The sequence below is a fragment of the Melopsittacus undulatus genome, chromosome 4 (assembly GCF_012275295.1).
Source record: "Melopsittacus undulatus isolate bMelUnd1 chromosome 4, bMelUnd1.mat.Z, whole genome shotgun sequence".
Taxonomy (NCBI): Eukaryota; Metazoa; Chordata; class Aves; order Psittaciformes; family Psittaculidae; genus Melopsittacus; species Melopsittacus undulatus.
The window spans coordinates 61,228,028-61,250,318 of record NC_047530.1 but is presented as its reverse complement, the minus strand read 5'-3'; the positions used below and the strand labels follow the sequence as shown (position 1 = coordinate 61,250,318).

Sequence of the window (22,291 nt, the reverse complement as noted above, 5' to 3'; positions counted from 1 at the left end):
TCTCCTGGGTTATTCACCTGTATCTGTCTAGATCACTTTCCACTTATATATATATATATATGCATACATATATATATTTAATTTAGCAGTTCAGATCTTGTTCTTTATTTTCTCCACATGCAGATAGGAGTAAGTAATTCTTGACAGAATCCTTGCTATAATCACTGGTGGAATAGATTTTTTTTTTTAGGAACTCTCATTGTCGTTTGCCAGGTGGAAAATGAGTCCTGGTATACCAGTGATGGCTTTACCACAAACACATGTTCTGTGAAATAGTAGTCTTGGCAAAACTAATTTCAAAATATTAATCAGAATGTGTAGAATACATTTGAATATATTTTCCCAGGTACTTTTATGGCTGTCAGAAAGCTTGCAAAAGGTGTCTGTGTAAGGATCACACCTTTAATGCAGCTGCACCTGGGACATTTTCACCTTGTGGAGATTATTGGCACAAAGGCAACAACAAGATAGCAAATGAGAAATGACACTGTTTTTAACACGTGAATTTTAGGGATGATTTTGGCATATGAAACAGGATTATGTGTGTGCTCTGACTAAGGTTTAAATAAGCATATTGCTCAATACCCTCTGAAAAGCCCTGTGTAATTATTGGTAACTCTAAGCTGTCAAGACCTCAGTTCATTCTTTTCTAAAAGCTAGATTACCCTATCCTTACAGAGAGCAGCATATGCACAAATAAGTCTTGAACATATTGCATATTTTCTCAAGCATGTCACCCAATCAGTAGAAATGGTCTCTTAATGCTTGTGTAAAATTAGAATGGGATTCAGGCCTATCTAGGGAAATCTATTTTTCAAATACACAACTCCTTCAAGGCGTGTTCCCAAAGGTATTTTTTCCCCCACTGTTTGCATTGTGCTAAAAACAATGGAATCACATAAATAAGGAGGACAGAGATTTAAAATATGTTCTGAAAGAAAGGTCACTTAGGCCAAAGAAACAGTCAGCAAAAGCCATCCTCTTTGGTAATGCACTGTCACAGTGACTCAAAGATGAAGGGCCTTCTGTCTGACTTACCAGTCTCCTTTTGGCCTCTAACTTCCTAGTTGCCTTTTGGTGTGAACATGAGCATCTGCTGGAGTCATGGATGGACTGTTCAGAGTTCAGGAGTCCAGAAGCCAAGTGACGCACAGATTTCTTGCTGGTAAACAAAAAGCTGGGTTGGAATTACCAAAGATTAGACTGTTAAGACACACTATAAAAACAATACGTAAAACTGTTTTCACTGTTAGTAAAACATTCCACTTGAAGCTCTTGTTGCTTTTTGTCTTGCACAGTTAATTTATCCTGCAGTTGTCCCTCTGCTAACCTTCCAGGAAAGTCTGTACTGGCTGAAGAGCCTGATCCTGGATCAGGAGAAATCCTGTAGTCCCAGTTTAGCTGTAATCATTGAGTAAAGCTAAAGTAATTTCAGTCTCAAGCACAGATGATGTATGTCAAAACTTCATGTCAGGTGTTGGAAGGATGTTTCTTGTAGTTTTATTACAGAGGGACTTACTTGATACGTGACTACTCTCACTAGTTTTGTTGAGGGTTTTCCTTGTGGAACTGGACAAGTTAGTTTGTTTGGGGTGGATTTTTCGCAGTAAAGCTTTCAGGGAAGGAACTACTTGTGTATGTCTGTGGCGTTCAGCACATGAAGACCTCAGTCTTAGCTTAGATCTCTGAGTATCTCTCTGAGAGAGAATGTACAATAAAAGTTAAACAAAAAAGAAAAAGGGCAAAGAAAGTTTGAATAGGTTTGACTTGATCTTGAAATCTTCCTCCATAGCTACATCAATTGCCTGCCACTGCTAGCATTAAAGTAACTCATATGCTGTATGTGCCACATGTTCTCTTCTGCTTCATGATGGCCTGAAAATCTTTCAGTGCCTGGAATGCCAGGCCATCTTAAAGGTGTTTTTCTGTTATTGCTTATATAATCGTTTGGTATTGTAGTTCTCTTTGAAGTAATTCTCTTACCCACTGAATTGCAAAAATTGAGCTCTCCTAGAGGGACTGCAGCCTCCAGTTACCAGGGTATGAATCACAAGTGATAAGTATATGTGAGATGTCAGCTATTCCTTGCAGGTGACCCTGTAAGTAGCCTTCTGTGTATGGAGTATATCAAGATGCTAAGCTTGTCTCTTCCATGGAGCCTGAGTTTTTTGAACTTCCTGAAGCTTCTAATTAGACGAGTTGTATAGTAGGCTTGGCCAGGGCTAGAAACTATAGTCCCAGTGATTTTGAGTTTTAGCATGGCTTTGCAACAGTTTACTGAATGCTGGTGCTCACAAAGCAGTATTGGGTTTTACTGATACATAATATTTAGGAAGCATATTAGGTACCTGACTTATGATTGTATTTGGCTTATAGCAACCTATGGGTCTAGAAAATATTATCCATAACTCAAGAATGAGTTACAATTCAGTATCATAGCTTTTTAAATAAAATCTTACAACAGCAAAGGTAGTTGTTCTGCAGGTATAGTCTTCAATTGGAGTCTTCCCATATTGCCATTCTGTATTTGGAAACAGATCTTTATATTGTGTGCGTAATTCAAAAACTTCAACATAAACCATATTATTCAGCAAATATTTATTCTATATGTGTATTGAATCAATTTTCCTTCAGTCAGAACCTTAACGTCCAGAGCAGTGCTATGTAGTACTGGTTTTTACTGAGAGCTCTAATTTTTGGGGGGTTTAATAGTTCAAAACTATAGGTGTAGAATATGCATACAGGTGTTTACTCAGCACTCCAGACCTAGCTATATCAAAGTGTGAAAGAAGAATATGAGCAGAGATCAAAGATATATTTTTATATTGTTGGATGCATTTAGGTGTTCGCTACGGAACATGGTATGGAAAAATGCTTTGAATTTAAGTGTGATCATTAAACTGAGACAGGTACATTGCACATAGCTAGGTTTTCATGTTTTAACTTGACACAAAATTCTGCATGGTTTTTAAAGCGACACAGTAGAGACTGTGTGGCATATGCAAGCACCCTTGTAGTTTTCTATCTCTGATCTTTGCAGAGCTACTAGAAATCAATTATCTAGCTTACACTGGAGTAGCAGTTTAGGTTCCTTTTTTGTCTTGCCAATTATTCTCCCCAGGACCTGTTGCAGTGCTGGGGCTTTGTTGTACTGCAGTTGTACTCTCAGTGACAGCAAGAATTTGTTTCTGCTTTTAAGAGATAGTCATGGGGCCTGTCAAGAGCTTTCGGTTATGTTTGGTCCTTGGCAAGTTTTAAGAGTGGACAGCAAGCTGCCTGGCTTGCTCTGTGCACAACACCTGAGCTGCTGTCAGCTGGGCTGCTGCATGATGTTTGTCCTGCTGTATTAACCTGACGTGGTGTACTAAGTGGGAGTATGTGGCCCTTCTGCTCTGTATGGAGTGATGAATTTGCAGTTCAAACAGCACAAATTTGGGGAAATTGTTGTACTTGCCTGTTACATAAGCCACCTGAAATCTCTGATACAGAGTGGAGAGGGAGAAGATTATGTCTTTGTGCTTTCACTAGCTGAAGTAGTGATGTCCTGCCAATGAAGAGCCCTCTGATCAACTCTGCCACTGAGACAGAGACCTAAGGGGTCCTTAACTCTGCCAAAGAAAAGGTTGTTTACCCAAGCCCCAGATGTATCTGCCATGTCCCTATTACGTTCAAGCTTTCTTGAAGATCCGAAGACTATGATCCTGCCTATTGACTGAAGATGGATGGCACCATTAATTTTGTTCAGCACCTGCATGAGAGGGGAAAAAAAGAGACAATGTTGTGCAGGGCTGTGCAATAATAAAATTAACAAGTAGCTTCTTGAACAGTCCAGTAATAGACTGTAAGTGGGTTTTTACAGGAGAAGATAGTACATACCTCAGTGAGCTCTCAGGAAAACATCAAACTGAAGTTCGAGCTGAGGGAGGGGTTGTAATTATTCAGTTTTAAACTCCTGTGGTATTAAAATGCTTGAGGAAAAGTTCAAAGGATTGGAGTCAGGGTTGGAAAAATGTTATTTGCTAGTCTGATGGAAGTGGTACTACTGAAAACTGCATGAGTTATAGCAGGACTACAAAGATCCAGCTCATGCTCTCATTTTGGTTTTGTTTTAGTAATGCTTTTTTTTAAATGAGAAATTAACAGAATTCTCAGTTTCTTTCCTAATTCTTCTGTTTGTTTGGTTCTCAGGTTTTGAACTTGGCTTTGCTATGGCAAGTCCCAATGCCCTCGTGTGCTGGGAGGCCCAGTTTGGTGACTTCCACAACACAGCACAGTGTATAATAGACCAGTTCATCAGCTCTGGCCAGGCCAAGTGGGTTCGTCACAACGGGATCGTCCTGCTCTTGCCACATGGAATGGAAGGAATGGTGAGAGCCTCTGGTTGGCTTATGCAGGATGTAAATGTGCCTTTGCTGTGGCTGTAAAAGCCAAAGATGTCTTGGGGATCAGTGGTGATACAAAGCTGGGAGGAGGAAGGCACTATTCAGCATGTTGGACTGCCTCAGTGCTACAGAAAAAATAAGTATAGATTGATTGATGAGAACCAAAAAAAGCCCTGAGAAGTATTTCAGAGCTCTTAGCTTTGTGTCCTCCTTAGTGGCATGTATCATTTGCCCCCAGTTTTTTTTCCTCTCTTTGTATCTTCCCTAAGATGCTGCCTTTTACCCCTAGAAAGCTGGATTCTTAGCATACAGTAAGAAAGAAATCATTAGTGTCTAGTACTGCTTCCTTGGTTTGATTTTGCATGAAGTAGGTCTGTGTAAATTGCACAAAATTCTCTTGCAGTGAAATGGTATTAAACAACTTTAAAACTTCTTCAAAAATCATTGACATTGGGTAACTGTGACATAATAAGAAATTCCCCTATTTCTGAAAAAGAAAATGCTTCCACTAGCTGTTGACACTCTTTGTGGCTTGCAGAAGGAACTAGACAGTGTCACAGTGGGAAAGGGCATGGGCGCGCTCTGTATATAATGTTATGTGAAGTTCATATCTGCAGTAGAATTGTTCTTCAGATCTTTTAAATTATTTTTAAACATTACATGAGCATCATGTCAGGCTAGGTTAATTTTCTCCCTTTCCAAATGTATTAACATTCGTGAATTGATGCATGTATGTTTCTAGCTTTCTACTAAGAAAATCATAGTATGTGCCACAGTGGCAATCTCCATCTGTATAAATGCTGTAGACCCTTTCACTACAAACTGTCATTTCTATTCTCACAAACAGTTTAGTTTATTTCCATGCAATTATAATCCTGTCCTGATATACCAGGGTGCATTCATATCTTATGAATGTCTTTCTGTGCCCATTTGTGCATAAAGAATAACGGGTCTAAAGCTGTTCACAAGGGTTTTGATAAATTAAGTTTTTAAAATACGAATCCTGAGGGGACAGCCTGATTGTGCCCTCAGCAGGAGGGGTGGACCTCTGCAGGGAAACACTCAGCTGAAGGGAGCTAGTTTGCTGCTGCCTACAATACAGTTGATCTTTCTTTCCTCTTAGCCACTTGGCAGCTAGGATTTACTGAAACATGCTTATTTTGCTACTAGTGTCAGGTGTTTTTGGAGTATTTAAGAATCCCACCAGGCTACTGAAATCTGTTATCTTCCCAGAGGAGCTTTCCATTACGGGAGTGTTACTCTCTGTACCTACAGTGTTGGGGGTAGAATGATTTTGGGGGGGGGATTCATAATGGGGTATGAATTCCTTCACCTCTAGGTCATGCATCCACAGGCAAGTTGGCTGTGATTGAAAGACTGCTGCCTAATGGTTCCTTGGGGACTCATCTGAAAGTAACTAATGGATTCAGTATAGGTCTCACTGGGTAGGTGGTCACAGTAGAAATAAGCCCTACCCCATCCCACGCAGCAGTTGCTAGCAATCTGACTGGCAGTGTCAGCAGAGAAATCAAAGATGGATGTGAACATTGATGCTCTGGATTGAGGTTATTACTGGGGCAGCATATATATGTGTATGTTAGGGAAGCCTCACGTGCCTCTCCTGCAATTGTTTGCCAGTAACATCTCAGTTTCCAGTGTGCTTGTGAAGCACTATGTGCATGTATAGGTTGTACTTTTCCATGTAGGTTTGACTTACGGCAAATAGATTTATACAGCAGAGGTATTGCAATATTGGACTGTTACTGTGCGCCATAGTTTTGCACATCTTTGCTTCTTGTTCTGAAGCCCTTACCCATCTATGATCAGTTTATCTGGCACCTCAAAAGTGGAGACAGACTTCAAAAGAGTAATTGTGCAAGGCATAGTTCTTGGCTGTTACCCCTTTGTTGCCAGGGACATGTTTTTTCCTTTGAAGTCCCTTAGTCCATGGAATAGAGTGAATCACAGAATAGTTTGGGTTGAAAGGGACCTTAAAAATCACCTAGTTCGAATCCTTCCAATACCTTCTTCTAGACCAGGCTGCTCAAAGCCTGTCCAATCTACCCTTGAATACTTCCAGGGATGGGGTGTCTACAGCCTCTCTTCCAGTGCCTCACAGTCCTCACAGTGAAGAACTTCTTCCTCATATCTAATCTAAATTTCCCCTCATTCATTTTATAGCCATTCCTCCTTGTGCTATCACTACATGCCCTTGTCAAAAGTGCCTCTTCATGTTTCTTATAGGCCCCCTTATGTATATTCCATGTAGGCCCCCTTTATGTATTGCTGTTCTCATGTCTCCCTGGATACTTCTTCAGGCTGAACAAGTCCAACTCAGCCTGTCTTCACAGGAGATGCCCTTCAGCCCTCTGATCACCTTTGTGGCCATCCTCTGGACTCTGGAATATGCACGTATAATTAGGGAGGATGAAGTGTTGTATCAAGCTGTCAAAATAATGAGTGATTTTTCAAATCATGTTAAGGTTTCAGCAGAGCGAGTTATGATGAGAGATGGCTGTATAAAGAAAAAAGCTGTTTATGAACATCATTAGCTTAGTAACTGTGGGAGAATTGAAGTGTAATAGTTTTATGTCTTCAGGTTAAAGTACTTTGCAGCTGTCTCCAAAATGAAAGTCCTTCCTAACAGTAACTGTCACTTGAACAAGCAAAGGCTGCCAGCATTAGCAATAAATAAAAAGCACACTGCATTCTTGTACTCCTCACAGCTTTCTTTCATCCTTTATAAACAAGGACATGAGAGGGAAGGTAACAGATACTGATACACTCCTTATTCCTGATATTGTCTGTGAGCAGTATGTGTGTTTAACTAGTATTAAATGGATCTAACAATGTCACTAAAAGAAATTACCTTGGGTACTGCTAGTGAGACAGTGGTTGTCAATATTTTGACAGAATGGAATGTAAAGGTATTTTACATTACATGAAGAAGCAGAAATTAATCATAAGTTAGTTTGCCAGATAATCTGTACATGTAGTTTGATTCATTTTAGCAGAAGCATTCATCTAGGCTATTCTGTCCTGCACTGAACACTGAACAGTGGTAGGAGAAAGATCCTGATTCTGCTTTTGTTGCTAATGTGGTGAAGATAGTGGGCAGTTAACTGTATTTCCTCCTGCTCAGGATGCAAGTGTGGTTTGGTCCAAAGAAGTATGAGTCATTGCATATACTGAGGCACACGGTGCTTCTCTTCCTGACATTCTGCCTGCTTCTTTCTGCCCTGCATTAGCAAGGTCATTGTTCTGCCCACGTGGACCCAACTGCCCTTTTGTTCATTGTGCAGCTATACTGAGGCTAGAAATTATTTACAGCTGGTAAAAGCACTGGAAATCCGTATGAAGCTTTATCTTCTCCTATGAAAACGTTTTATGAAAGACAAAAAATTCCAGTCCTATGGTGTGTCCTCTCTTCTCACTGCTGCTGCCAGTGATGCCCTTTGCCTGGGGGGGTCAGGTGTGCAGCTTGGTGCAGAGCTGCCAGGGTGACAAGAGGTATTCGTGAGTGAGTGACCTGAAATGATGTCTAATTGACGATGTGCTTTTTAAATTTCATTTTAAATTATACCTTTACTAGGGTCCAGAGCATTCATCAGCCAGGCCTGAGAGGTTTCTGCAGATGAGCAATGATGATTCTGATGCTTATCCAGTAAGTAGATTTGTCAAAGGCTATATCCTTTTTTTGTTCTTCATATTTTAGATGTATTTTTTGGTAAGAAGCATCCTTTTAGGTAGGTATAGTGGGTCAAGATTTAGTTTCAGAACTTGATGTAGCATTAACTTGATCCCAGTAAAAGTAACGAAAGTATGAGGTATGTGCTGCTTCATTGCAAAGCTGAGGTCATATACAATTAATCTCTGGCAGCATGATCTTTTTATGGCTGTTCCTCAGGGCCAGTGATTCTGCTTGTTTATATTGCTGTGCATACTGCAAAGGGGTGTCTCTAGCTAATTTCTAAAGGAGGCCAAGTGAGACTACTCCTGGCTTTTTGCAGTGGAGCTAAATTATACTGCAGGGAGCATGAAAATAAGAAACTTCTAAATGTTATTAATCTAAGACCTTCATACTCTGGTCATTCATTTTTACAGATGAATTATGTAGCTCTACAGGATACTGGGCATCCACTTCCCAATGCAGATTTCCTACGAAACTCTGCTATACATTAATTGAAAAAGCCACCAATTTAAAAATAGGCAAAATAAAATGCATGTTTCAGTTTTGGCCCTGAGTTTGTTACCCTTAGGGCAATGATAGTTCCAAAGCCATGTTGCTTCTCAACTAAGAGTAATGTTTGTCAGTGAACTGGCAGAATAAAGACCTGATTGATTGACAGCAGTTAAGCACTGACAATTGTACACAATGAAGCAAGTTATAAATTTCATCATAGAAGGCAGGAGCTCTAACCATGGACCAGGAAATTGTGTTAGCTGCTGTACCAATCTGTAATGAGATTATTGTACCTTTATCTACATATATGCTTACCTAATGTGTATGTACATAGATATGGATAAAAACACCCTATGTTCATAAAATACAGAAAATACAAATAATGAAATTTATGTGTTAAAAAGCATAAGAGGATGGGACATTTGCCAAAAAATGGGAGTTATCTATACACTCAAAAAATGAATTCTAGTTTTAAGATTCTTTCAAAGGGGTTATATTTTGTGCCTTCCACCTACTGAAGTCCTAGTCCGCCTCACCCATTTCTGGACTTCGCCTTGCTGAAATTAATGGAAGGTTTATGCATTTAATTACATACATTTTTAGGAAGAAGTAGAAACAGAAGAGAGTGATTTGTGGGGATGTTTCCCTAGCTAATCATACAATCTCATCAGAATCTGCTAATGACGTATTTTTGAGGAAGGTACTTGCTGAGAGTCAGAAATAGAAGTATAAGTTTTGAGCCCATTTTTCTGATCCTGTAGGCATTTTTTTTTCTAATGCCTTTAATGTCTCTCTCAGGAGTTCAGTGAGCAGTTTGAAGTTTCCCAGCTGTATGAATGCAACTGGATTGTGGTGAATTGTTCTACTCCAGCCAATTACTTTCACGTCCTCAGAAGACAGATCTTGCTGCCATTCAGAAAACCGGTAAAGTTACTATAATGGACCTGGTTATTCTAGGTATATTAACCCTCATATAAGGAGGGGTGTTTGCATATGGCATACTGTTAAAAAGAACAAGAATCACTGGTGAAAAATCTTAACTGACCGTAGATTGAAGTTGCCGATTTGATGGAATGAAACTCAGCTCTGATGTGCTACAATTATGAAACTTGATTTTCAGTTTTACTTCTTTCTGGCTTTTCAGGCCTTCAGACGAGCTTGTCAAGACACTGTAGTTAATAGGTTGCCTGACTACAGTGTGCATGTAATTGGTGGAACTTCAAAAACCTAAGATAAAACTGTTGGATGTTTTACTGGTTCGTAGCCTGTGATTTTGTTTTGTTCTCAAAAAGAAGCATAAGCAGTAGTTCTTGAGAACCTTTAAAGGGAATGGACTACCCAAATCTTTTGAGTAATTTTGAAACTTCCTTATGCATTCAAAACAGGGGAACAAATATTGTGTTTGCTGTTCATTAATCACATTGATTTGATCTGTAGCATGTTCAGTTTGCGTGTATAGTATGAATCGTGCTACAAATGTTGCATATAATAATGTAGATAAAGCAGTTCTTGAATTTGGGGAAAAATTCTGTTTTACAGCTGATTATTTTGACACCCAAGTCGCTGCTGAGGCATCCAGAAGCTAAATCCAGTTTTGATGAAATGGTGTCTGGTAGGTCACCTTAAAGTATTATGGGCAAGTAATTAGCTATGTTAAGGCATGTGTCAGGCTGTGAAGAAGGGAATATGCTCTGGAGTTTGCCTTTTCCTTTGGTGTGATTTCTGTGGAGCTGGTGTAGTGAGATCTAGCTTTTGAGTATGGATTCTTCATTTTAGAGGCTTGTCTTGTAATCAGTCATTAATCTTAAAAGGCAATGGAAAGTGTATTCCCCTCTCTGCAGGGATGTTCCCCTCAATAGGCTATTAGGTGCCTCTGCTGTTTCTCTTCATACAAGAATTGAATTATTCTTTGTGTACTATCTGCACCCTCTATATGTGATGGATAGGTTGGAATCACCCTGTGCCTATTTGGAAGAATGAAGGGCACATTTTTCTTTACAATATTCAGTTCTGTGGCTGCCATGTCACAGCAGATTTCAGATTAGAAATTCTATAGGGATTGTGATTTGGCATTTTGTCTTGGGAGTCCCCTCTATTTCAAGCTAATCCTCAATAGAGGCCAAACTGCTAATTAACACTGAATTCTGACATACTTTTATGTTCCTGCTGAAGAGGCAAGGAAGTAGTAAAGTACTGCTAACTCTCACCTAACTCTTTTTGCTCTATTTTAAATGGAAAGCTGAGAAGGAGAGGAAGACTGACTGCAGCTGACTCAATGTAGCACAGATTCAGTCTTTTTTAATGATGAATTCTGCTGTTCAGTGAGACAGGATAATTCTGATATAAATCAGTTCCTCTTTCATGTATTTGTACTGCTGCTTTTCTACCCCCAAGATAAATGGTTTGAATGGGAACTTATTCTCCTGGCACATGGGTGTGCTGATTCAGACTGGGAGGTCATGCTGCTGTCTGCTGTCTGGCAGTTGGTTACTGTGGGAATAATTTTAATCAATCATACAAGAATCTTTTACACCATCAAGTTCCTCTTCCAGTTTCATGTATCCCAAGCAAATTGTCCTCCTGGGAGGTGATAGCACAGGGGAAAAGATACCTAGCATTGAGCATATGCATCTGAAATTGCATCGTATCACTTACACTTGTGGCTCAGTACTGTGCTAATTCTTCTTCTGTCTAATGCCGTTCTAGCTCTCAAACAGATGTTTAAATCACATAACTATATGGCAGTAATATGTGTGCTTGTGTAAATATTTCTGCAGTTGCCAGATTTAGTTGCATTATGAATATGTGCTATGCTTTTATATAATAATGTTCTAATGTTTTCTAAACCTATATTAATGTTAGATGGTTGAGATCATCTTGGAAAGAAGAAACAGTATTTCAGGTAACTCTCTGAAAAAACATGGAAGCAAAGGTGGGCTATCCAATAAACTAAAAATTAGAGGTGTAATGCACAACACAAAGCTAAAAAAAAAGAAGCTACTCTTTAATATGTTTAGTGAAGTGTGACAAGTGGATTATTGACAATCTTCTAACTTCTTGAAACTAAACTGCTGAAAGTCACTGTAGCAGAATTACCGCTCTGAAAAGTAGGAGTAGAGTCAGCAGAACCCCATAACCATTGCAACCTGCTGGTTGTCCAGTAAAGGACTTCTTCTTGGGCTGCTCTTTTGCAATGTCTGTTCCTCTGAGAGCACTTTTCTAATCTGTATTCTAACTAGGTACCACTTTCCAGCGTGTGATTCCTGAGAATGGGCTGGCAGCCCATGCACCACATGATGTCAAGCGAGTGATTTTCTGCACAGGAAAGGTTTACTATGATCTGGTGAAGGAGAGAAAAAATCAAGACTTGGAGAAGCAAGTAGCTATAACCAGGCTTGAACAGGTGAGTTCTCAGGACAGTCTTTGGGGAGACATAGGGGTTCCTATGCTTTTAAATAGATAAAACTTGCCAGAAAGGATGGTGATAGTATTTTTATAGCACTTTGCATCTTACAAGATGTTACTTAATGTCTTTGTGGTGAAGGAACATATCAATTCTATACTGGACAATGAGATACAGAAAACTTGATGACATTTCCAGAACAACATAACAAAGTGAAGGTTACAATACAATGGCACCTTAAATTTGTATGTTGAATCTACTATGCTTAAATGTTGTGGATAGTACACTTTGCAGCTACATTATCATTCACTAATTAAGGACTTCACTAGAAAAACTAGAAATGCAGATGTGGACTATCACCTACTTGAGTTCATACTGGTGCAAGTATAAAATATATGTGTATTCACTTCTGACAGCAGGAAGTCAGTTTAAAGAAATACAAGTCACTTTAAAGAACATGTAGCAAGTATATTAGGTACTAAGTGCTTAACTGTAATGGTTGGTTGGAAGAGCTGATTGATAAAAGGCTGTCCTACCATGGGCAAACACCATGTAGGAGAAGGCTTTACCAGTTATTACCCTCTCTTTCCAGATATCACCATTCCCTTTTGACCTCCTGAAAGAAGAACTTGAGAAGTATCCAGGTGCTGATCTAGTTTGGTGTCAGGAGGAACACAAAAACAGTGGATATTATGATTACATCAAACCTCGTTTCCGCACTATTGTGAACCACACTCGACCTATATGGTATGAGAAAAATTGCTTTGTCTCCTGGGTTGGTTTGTTTGCTTTTAGGTTTGGCTGGTCTGGGGGAGCTTTTTGAGGCTGTTATTTACGGGGAAGTCATGTTCTTCACAAATCAAAACCTGTGAGTTTGGTTTCTTGGTGAAGGAGGGAGAAGTGTAGATGACTTTCACAAATACATCGTGCATATGTGGCTCCTCTTGTAGTTCTACAAGAAAACCGGTAGCGATTTGCTCTACATTTATTGCCATTTAGCACAGCACTTTGCTCTCACATATTTTTCTCTCTTCTTGTCTAAGATTCTGTCTTTTTTAAGAATTTCACTCCAAATATTAGGTTTCTGGAGGAAGCAGTTCTTTTGAGAGCTCAGTTCAGGTACCTTTGCATTTATTTTAGATGATTGACTGTTGGATCTGGCCATGCGGCTGTCAGAGGAATGAGTCTTCATCACCAAAAGCAAGTTACCTAATTATGAGGCAGTGTAGCTTGCCTTGGGAGGGATGGGGGAGAAGATGCAGCTTAATATTGATAGGAGGGGGGAAGAGGGGGAAGCTGACCAGAAGGTATAACTGATGTTACAGCTTAGATTGATTTTTATTTAAGAAAGATTGATGATTAAATGTCCAAATCTGCCAAGCTGACTTGAATGCATTTAGCAGCATGCTGTCATGCTTGTTAGTGTCAAAATAGTCTCTCTTCTCACCTCGTTTGTCTGCCCAATTCTTTTTGTCACAAAGGTATGTTGGCCGAGAGCCTGCTGCTGCAGCTGCCACAGGCAACAAGAACACGCATCTGGTGTCGCTCAGAAGGTTCTTGGATACAGCTTTCAACCTGGAGGCTTTTGAGGGGAAAACATTCTAACTGCAAGGCACTGACCCGTCTCTGACTAGTAGTCTCTCAAATCACTGCATCTGAAAGAGTAAATAAAAGTGGGGAAAATTACTGGAATAAAAGTATACATAATAAAATAATGTATTTTTGCTCTACCAGACAAAACAATGCAGCACCTGACTTAATTAATCTACACCTTAATCCCCAGTTTGTAAGAAAAAAAGTAATTCCAACTTACCTTCCACTGTTTTTTGTCACTTGTCTATTTAGACTGGGACCTCTTTGGCACAAGAGAGTGTCCTATCTAAGGATGCTCAGTAAGTCTAGCTCAGTGAGCCTCCAATTCCAGTCTGTGGCCAGTGTCTAATTACTGTAAGTAGAGCAGGCATGGACAGCATGATAGTTGTGCAAATCCCTGAAAAAAAAAAGGAGAGTACATTCGGGAGCTGCGAAGGAAACAGGATACACTGTTACAAGGAAGATGGTTGACAATTATTTCTAGATATATTGGAGAGGAGTTATGAAACCAAAAAGCAAAGAGTTGATAGATGGCTTTCACAGAGATATGTACTGGCTGTGGTTGTTGGAAGGAGATGGTAAGGTGGTGATGTGAGTAGGATGGAAATGCAGTCAGGTTACAAAGCTGCTAAAGTATGGCTGAAAACAAAAGTGGTGTGGACCACTTAGGCATAAGGTGGAAGGGGTGACGAAGGCAGAAATAAAAGTGACTAAGGAAGTCTGTTGGATGTAGCTGAGCAGAGAATTAAGTCTACATGGGACCAAATGAGTTGACAGAGCTGTTGGTGATCAGCAGAATAATTCAGCATCAACTGAAGTCGAAAGTAAGATGTGGCAGCACCAACTGGACTGCCTGCTTTGTTGCTCTGTGGTATTAGGGAACTCTGGAGACCTGGTAGCACCCATAAAAAGATCATGTTTGGATGAGGAATCTCTGTCTGTGCAACAAGAAGTGGGTTCACTGCTTTGTTCAGTTCTAATCCTTGCCTCACATCTCTGTGCAGATACTAATTCAACTTTGAAGTGGCAATTCCTGATTTAGTCATGCTTTTATAAGAAGAAGGTGGGCAAGCAACAGTTGCTGATTGAGGAAAGGCACATGCTGTGGTTTTGTACAATAGTAATTGATTTATTTTATCCTTTGTGTTTACTTGTCAATTAGGATATCAATTGCCATGTACTTTCATGTACTTTTACTGATATAAGTGACATAAGTGAACCTCAGGAGCTGGTTCTGTGTAAGGTGGCTGATGTACAGCAAGTACTGGAAGGGACGGAACAGCAGGAGTTGTTTCTCTTTGAGGGAGAGAGTGCTTGGCTTCCTGGGAGACACTGCACAGCAAGGTGCTCTCAGGGTGATGCTGCTTGTGCTTCCTCTGCATTGCTAGAAAGCAGGTGGGCACCACTGAGCTGGTGTTGTCAGAAGTCCTGTTCCCTCTGCCCCAGGAGAACTTGAGTCTGGCTGAACCGTGTGACTGCAAGTTTCTGCAACACTAGACTATGTAGTGGCAGGAAACTTCTTTCTGCTGGCTAGGAGAAGGAACTGCTCAGAGTAAGTGGTGTAGTAGGATGTAGAGGAATGAGGACATGCCTTTGTTGAAAGCAGGAAGCAGTAACTAGATGCACAAGGGTCTTGTGCCCCTGTGGTGCCTAGAGGGTTATGCTAGATTTGCTGAACATCCGCTCATAAGAAGTGACTGGAAAACACATAGATGAAACTTCGACCCCATGTCCAATTACTTCCCTGGCCTGAGCATGCTCCTGGGACATACTTGTGTTCTTGGCAATAAGTTCTACCCTGCTGCTGCTGTCTAGGCTGTGACATAATAAGGCTTGACAGTTTATGCCTGATTCAGTGTCGGGTGATGGTGGAAATATTGTTCGTCAAAATAAAAAGGTATATTAAAAACTCATAGCAATAATCAGGTACTACTTGTCCAAGGAGATAACCAAAAAGGGATGTGTGCCTTATGCTGTCCCTTTATTTGGCCTGGAGACAATGTGATGGTGAAAAAATAATCCTCCTTTCAGAGCACAGATTTGATGTGGTAAGGTACTTACTGTGGGATCCACAGCCAAACTTAGCCTAATATTAATGAAACTCAATAGTGTCCTTTCAAATCAGGCTGATATTGGACTTTTTCTCTCATTGGCACATTGAAGCTAATCAGACTTTTGAAACCTAATGAATTTGGGAAGTACTGCGTCTGACAGCAGCAAATGCTGTCTCTTGTCCATTCCTATAGCTCAAAACATTAAGCTGATAGTAGCCGTTACCCAAAGTATTTTAATGCTTTTATGAATGCTTGTTTCTGTGGCAAAAATTGAGTGCAGCTAAATATTGCTGGCATTGTTTATTGTATTTTCAGCTTGCATAAGGCAGGTCAGTGCAGCATGAAATATGATAAATGCTCTTGTGCCACAGTATATGTAGAAAACAAAATTAACATAGAATTGTAAATGGTGAATGACAGATTTCCATTTTCATTGTGTATCATAGATTGTGGCATAATGGTTACATAAAAATTCCATCAAGAATGTAAAGAACCCTAATAAAATAAGAATGTGCAAACCCAGAGTTCTCTGTTATGGCTGTTCTTTTTGACAGTTTCTCCTTTGAGCGTTGGCATTAGCATCCCACTCTGCAAGGGCAGCTCATTTGTCTGTTTTCTCTTTGTTTCCTCACTAGTGGCTTACTTAAATGTGGTAGCAGCAAGGGAGTCAGTGCTTGGACTAAAAAAAAAAGGTAATGATACAAAACCATTGGGTTAAAAGTGGTAATAGCATCGAGGTTGTGTTAGAATATTTTGTTTACTCTAGTTTTTTAAAGTAATAAATGTCCACATTCCTACTTCAAGCAGAAATATCAGAACCAGACTGGGATGAATTTAGCTCATTTCTGGACACTGGAATTCATTTGTCGAAGCATGCTCATTCTACATAAGTTTCTGTTAAATTACCTTTCCTGTTGCCTGCACTATGAGATGGTAAATGTTCAGACGGTTACTAAAGCATTATAAATTGCTAAATGCGTTGATTATACTTATATGCAGAATTCTGCTGCTTTTCTTCAACAAGGCCCCTTGAATAGAAGACTTCTTACAGAGGGATAGGTGCATGTTAAATAGTGCATTATTAAAAATGAATGCAAATTGCTGTGATGGCAGCTTTAAACCAGGTTAAGAAATATTTCAGTGATCTCACAGAAAACAAATACTTTGTTAGAACTAGCTGACAAGTTAAATACTTTTTACATTCTAAAGAGCAATCAATTAATTAATTCCTGTAGGGTGTTTGAAAAGGACTGTAGTAATATATAGGCTTCTTCTGCAAATAGTCTGCGCTAAAATTAAAATCACAGATTTATAACACAGAAGGAAGAAATAGCAACTGTAAGAATCACATCGTATTTGTGGGTGAGATACCATGTTATGCATGCCCACAACAGCAAAAGACTTGCTAAGACAAACAGCTTCTGTTACAGGATGACTTTGGTTCCAAGTAGCTGCCTGATGAGCTGCGCTGGAAATGGGGGTGTGCTTGGTGGAAACCTTCACTCTGCTCATGACACAGCTGGAGTCAGTATGCTAGAGCAGAAGAGTAACCTGTTCTCTGGAAAAGGAACCATTCCACATGTTCTAGGAGGTAAAATTTAATGCGTGAGACTAGACAAGAAACAGGAATGTTGTGTGCATTGTTTCCACTGAGTAGATGAAAGCCTGTGTGTTGGAGGTTGTTGTTCCTTTTTTGTTTTATTTTGGTTTTGCTTTTTTCTTTTGGTTAGATATACACTCACTCCTCTATCTGTCAATAAAAAGTCTTTTTGATTGCTGTTAAACAGGTGTCACACAGTATGTATCTGTTCGCAGAAGTCTTTTTGATTGCTATTAACTTTACACAGGTGTCAAAGACTTGTTGCTCAACCTAGCTTTTTGCCAGTGGCACAAATGACTTTGAACATTGTTTAAAACATGAAGTAGATGCCTACTCAAGAAATCATGTAAAGCCAAAAGATCCCTAAAAGCACATGAAATACCTTTGTAAAGTTAAAAATTCTGGTCAGGATGGAAGAATAAAGTCTGCTATTGTATATTGGTTCAGTGAATTCACTATGTTTAAACTTTACAGGCATCTCAGGTTGGTATGGGGATTCGATAGGGGAGCTTTAAGGGCACCTGCCAGGTTAACAAGTTACCTAGTACAGGTGACCACATAATTACAGCTGATGTGACTGGCCTGTGTGAGGATAGCCAAGTAAATGCTGCCTGTGGTTAGCTGGTTTTAATCAGCCAGGCCTATTCTGGCCCAGCTGTTCCATCTCTGTCTCCTTTGCTATCATCCTCTAAATAGTTTGGACACTTCACCTTGTTTTCCCAGAAGGAAGGTTGATGGCTGGGCACCTGGCCATCTGCAATGGGGCAGGGGGTTCCTATGCTCTATGGGGCATTGTTGGCCATTTCTGTAGTAGGAAGGATGAGAGTGACAGAGTTAAGCTACAGTGAACAAAGCTGAGGATGGCTGTCAGGAAAGGATCACAGCTGCTTATTCTCTGTGAGGGCAGGTAAGAGACCTGGCTGGGGGATCTGGGTAGGGGTGTCTTATGCTGCCCCTGTGGTGAAGGGAGCACTATCATTCAGGGCTTCTGAGGACTTTGAGTCCTAGAGAGGAACCCATAGTGTGGCTGTGGATTTCTGATGCAAGCCACTGGCAAAAGCTGCTTGGGATGTAAAATGCTCCCATTTTCAGTGCACTTAGGTTTGTTTAGAGAAGGTGAGGAACCCTTTGAGTTGAAAGGTGGGAGAGAAATGCATGAAGGTTTTGGTTTTGGGGTTTTTTGGTTGCTTGTTTGTTTTTGGTTGCTTGAGGTTTTGTGATTTTGTTGGTCTGTTGGTTCTTCCCAAAACCCAAGCAACAAAACAACCCTTTAAAAACCAATTTTCTCTCCCTGGGGGATGTGAAGCATGACCTGCCTTTGGCTAGGCTGCAGCCATTATTCCCAGGTGAGATCCGCTGGGACAGACACACTGCGCCACTGCTCTTCCCTCTCTCTGTGTCCTATAGGCAGGATTGCAGATCTTGAGGCTTTGATGAGTACCTGTCATACAACCTTTCTGTGCTGATGAAAACATGGATCATTATAGTACACTCAGAAAATCTTTGCAGATGAGGGTAATTTTGTATGCATCTTTTTTGCCCTTGTTCTTGGATAGCAAAGGTTACCAAATAGAATAAGTCCAACATGAAACTTTGACACTTTAAATGGCAAAAGGCATTCACAACTTCTGATATCTCTGATCAAAAAGGTTTGTGTATTTTTTTGTTCCCCTTGGTCATTTAGGAGTTCTGCAAAATCCAGTTTTGTAGCAACAGGAGCCTTGATTTGATGGACTCTACTGATTAAGAAATGATTCTTGAAAGGTTTTCTTCATGTTTATGCAGAACAAGGACAGAGATTAAGTGGGTACATTTCCTTAATCATCAGTTGAATATATTAGGAAGCAGCATGCAGACTGAAATAGAATTCAACATACTTGCAAGAATGAAATAGATGAATATTGCCTCTTTTCCAATTCTTGTTTTCCTTTAAAAACTGTTGAAACCACTTCTGATTTAGATACTTCTGAACTCTCAGCTTGTGCTTTTCTGAAAGCTATTACTTAAAATGTAGCCTATTATCTGGAAGTAATGAAAGAACAAAAGGACTTTTTTTTTTCAGGAAACAATATTTTAGTGGTTTATTAGCTTTGACTGAAAATGTTTCACCGATTTTTTCAAAGTTTTCAATTATTAATAAGTGCACCAGGCGGTTCCCTTGTGATCTTTTAAGTGATGCAGTCATTAATGGCAAATGGAGATCTTATTTGTTTAGAGGGGAAAACAGTTGTAGCCATCACTAGAAATGCTGTGTGAACACTGAAATCTAATTTCTGTTGCAGAAGTCTTTACTTCCTATTCAGAATACTTCCTATTCATAAATTCACCAATACTCTCACAAAGAAGGACAAAGAAACTTTCTGCTCATGTTGTACCCAACCTGCTTTGTATTCTTCCCCCCTTCAGGAAGGAGGGTGTGCTCAGACTATCACAGTGAAGAAGCTCTGCATAAGAGCTTAGCTTGGCTCTATTCTTTTCCTTGGGTGGATGTTAGTCATTATCAATATAATGGCTTGTTTTAGTAGTGGTTTAAGTGACTGCATTTCAATTGGCCTTGCAGTGCAACAGGAACTGCCTGCACAAGGTGTTGGTTGAAGGACATCGATGTTTGCTGCTCTCACAGATTTCTCGCTGCACCTGTGATGCTACATGGGGTAAAGGAAAAAGTTCAGGTCTATGTTGGAAGGTGCCTGAAAACACACCCTTGGTATCCTCTGCAGGGGCTTGGCTGTGCCGTAGAGAAGTCCTCAGGTTTTCTCTCTAGTCTCCCAAAATGACCTTGCCCAGGCTGTGAGGTTAATTCTGCACTGATGACTCGAGTCAGCTTGCTTGGGTTTCCAGTAAAGGTCCCATATCTGCAGTAAATCAGTTCCACAGGAGAGGCCATCAAGTAAATGTGAACCATCACTGAGTGCTGGGCAGGACTTTGCAAGGGTAAACTTAGTTAGTAAAAAGCAAAACACATTTGAAGAAAGAGTATGTTTGTCCCTATTTGAAGAAAGAGTATATTTCCCCAAATGAGTGTCTCCACTGCTTTAGATAGAGGATAAAATTGTCTAATACAGAACATGATAAAATGACTGTACATAATTCCCCATGACTAGAAATAGATGTTTAAGCAACTGCTCCCAATAGGCTTGTTAAAGATGAAATATTTATTGCTATATGTTAATTACAGGGTTTAAGCAGTGCTTAAGTAATTTAAAGGGGTTTGCTTCATCTTGCTTTCAATAATTTTATGATTGAATCCTTCATCAGTTGTTCGCTGTGCTAGAGCAGTTTGCACAAACATATCCTTAACTAAACAGCATTTGCAATGTTGATTATATTGTGCAGAATGAATAGTGAACAGTTCATGAATTTCATGGCCCAAGCAAAATCAAATTCCATCAGAATTAATGTTTTTGCATGTGCACTAAAATACAATAGCTTTTTGAGTCTAGAAAAATCTTGTTTATATAAAGTTATATGTTACTCGTGGGGTATTAGTCTCTGACACTAGCAACCAGTTATGCAGAAATCTGTGTATACTTACTTTTTTGGAGGTTTAATGTGAGTGAGAAATAGTTACCATGTAAGTCATCTTCCTTCCCCTGAAGAGCATAGAACCATAAGTATTTTGTGCCTTCATGTCTTAAATACTTTTATGTGCAGCATATTTGGTACAGAATTACTTTGAGGAAAATTTTTGGCTTATCAGAACTTCAAGCTACTGTTGACAGAGCTGATGAAGAGCTGAAGCTTTGTGTTGCCTAGGGACTCTTCATCACAGCAACCTACTGCCTGTTCAGAAGGAAAGATAAACAGAAATAAAGCAACTTAATCTCCAGTGAATCTAAACGGTTCCGAGTTACACTCTTAGATAATTAACTTCTCCTGTGATGTGCTCATTTAATAGATACCTGCTCATATGTGACCATGTTTATTTAATGGGATCTGCAATATTTATACCACAATACACTCTTCTCATTATAAAACTGACATTCTTTCTTTACACACACATTCTGCAGCTCTTGCTTAGACAAAACTCTACAGGCTTCAGGAAAATATATCTGAGCATGCAGATCAGTATGTGACTGCAAATAAATGACTTATGTGGGGACTGTTGGGGGAAGGGGGAAACACACTAATATTTTTCCTTCTTCAGCATCACTCTTCTGGTATTTACATGCATTCAAAAATTAGGGACATGCTACATGAAGTGTGATTATTATTATATTTTAGGGTTTTATCACAGCCGTCAAGCCCTTCATTAAACATATCAGTAAAACTGCATTTTTCCTAGTAAGCACAATGTTACGCAGCTTATGAGCTTAGCTGATTTATGCAGAACTTCAACATTGTAGAACTTGTGTCTGTAACAAAACCCAAAGGGAAGTAAGCAGAGATCTCTGCAGCATATTCTGTTCCCCAGAATTAATTCCAACACCTATGACAAAGACCACTAATTTGTAATATTTCTGGCTGTACTTCATATGACCTTGGTGGATGCCTTCTTGGTGCATTCACATGTACACAGGTATGAGAGAAAACGTTTGTGTCTGAGTAGCACCTATATATGTGGGTGCAGAGCCAGCCCTGTCTTGTCTTAAAACTGCCTGACAAAACTGATCTAGACTGAAAGTTGTAGAAAGTAAATGGCCACATTTCAAATTAGTCTTAAATTAGTAATGCATCTTGTCTCTCACTGGAATGAGCCTATGCTGAGTTGAGTCTTGTACATATGTGCCTTGACAGAGCAGAAGAACCCAGCATGGCTTCTGTGGGCTGTTCTCCTCTCATAACTCATGGGCATTGATAGGGAATGTTCTTGATATTTTAAACAGAAATACCTTAAAATAACCAAAAGAGATCGGAACAGTTGAAAGCAACAGTTAAAAACAGGAGAACCACTTTGTCCCTGTCTTTGGAGCTGAAAATAAGTCACCAGAATAAAGGATTTCCCTGCACCAATAGGGGAGTGCTGTACAACAAGCTTTAAAGAGCTTTTCAATGGAGGATTGGAAAATGTGTTAGGGAACACAAAATCCGAGACTCAGAGCTGTTATCTCCATTCCAGATGCAGGAGATGGAGAT

The 22,291-nt window shown here is 39.7% G+C and overlaps 1 protein-coding gene across 3 annotated transcripts in view; it reads left to right on the top strand.

Moving 5' to 3' along the window:
• The window catches only part of OGDHL (oxoglutarate dehydrogenase L), a 55,361-nt gene extending 39,222 nt beyond the window's left edge, over positions 1–16,139 (top strand). For all 3 annotated transcript variants that reach the window (XM_034062081.1, XM_034062082.1, XM_005153633.3), the window contains exons 17-23: positions 4,189–4,367; positions 7,975–8,046; positions 9,364–9,489; positions 10,105–10,177; positions 11,805–11,968; positions 12,561–12,715; positions 13,450–16,139. In XM_034062081.1, coding sequence (XP_033917972.1) covers positions 4,189–4,367; positions 7,975–8,046; positions 9,364–9,489; positions 10,105–10,177; positions 11,805–11,968; positions 12,561–12,715; positions 13,450–13,573 — 893 coding nt within the window. In that variant the 3' untranslated portion in view covers positions 13,574–16,139. The remainder of the gene's footprint in view (positions 1–4,188; positions 4,368–7,974; positions 8,047–9,363; positions 9,490–10,104; positions 10,178–11,804; positions 11,969–12,560; positions 12,716–13,449) is intronic.
• Positions 16,140–22,291: the final 6,152 nt, after the last annotated feature.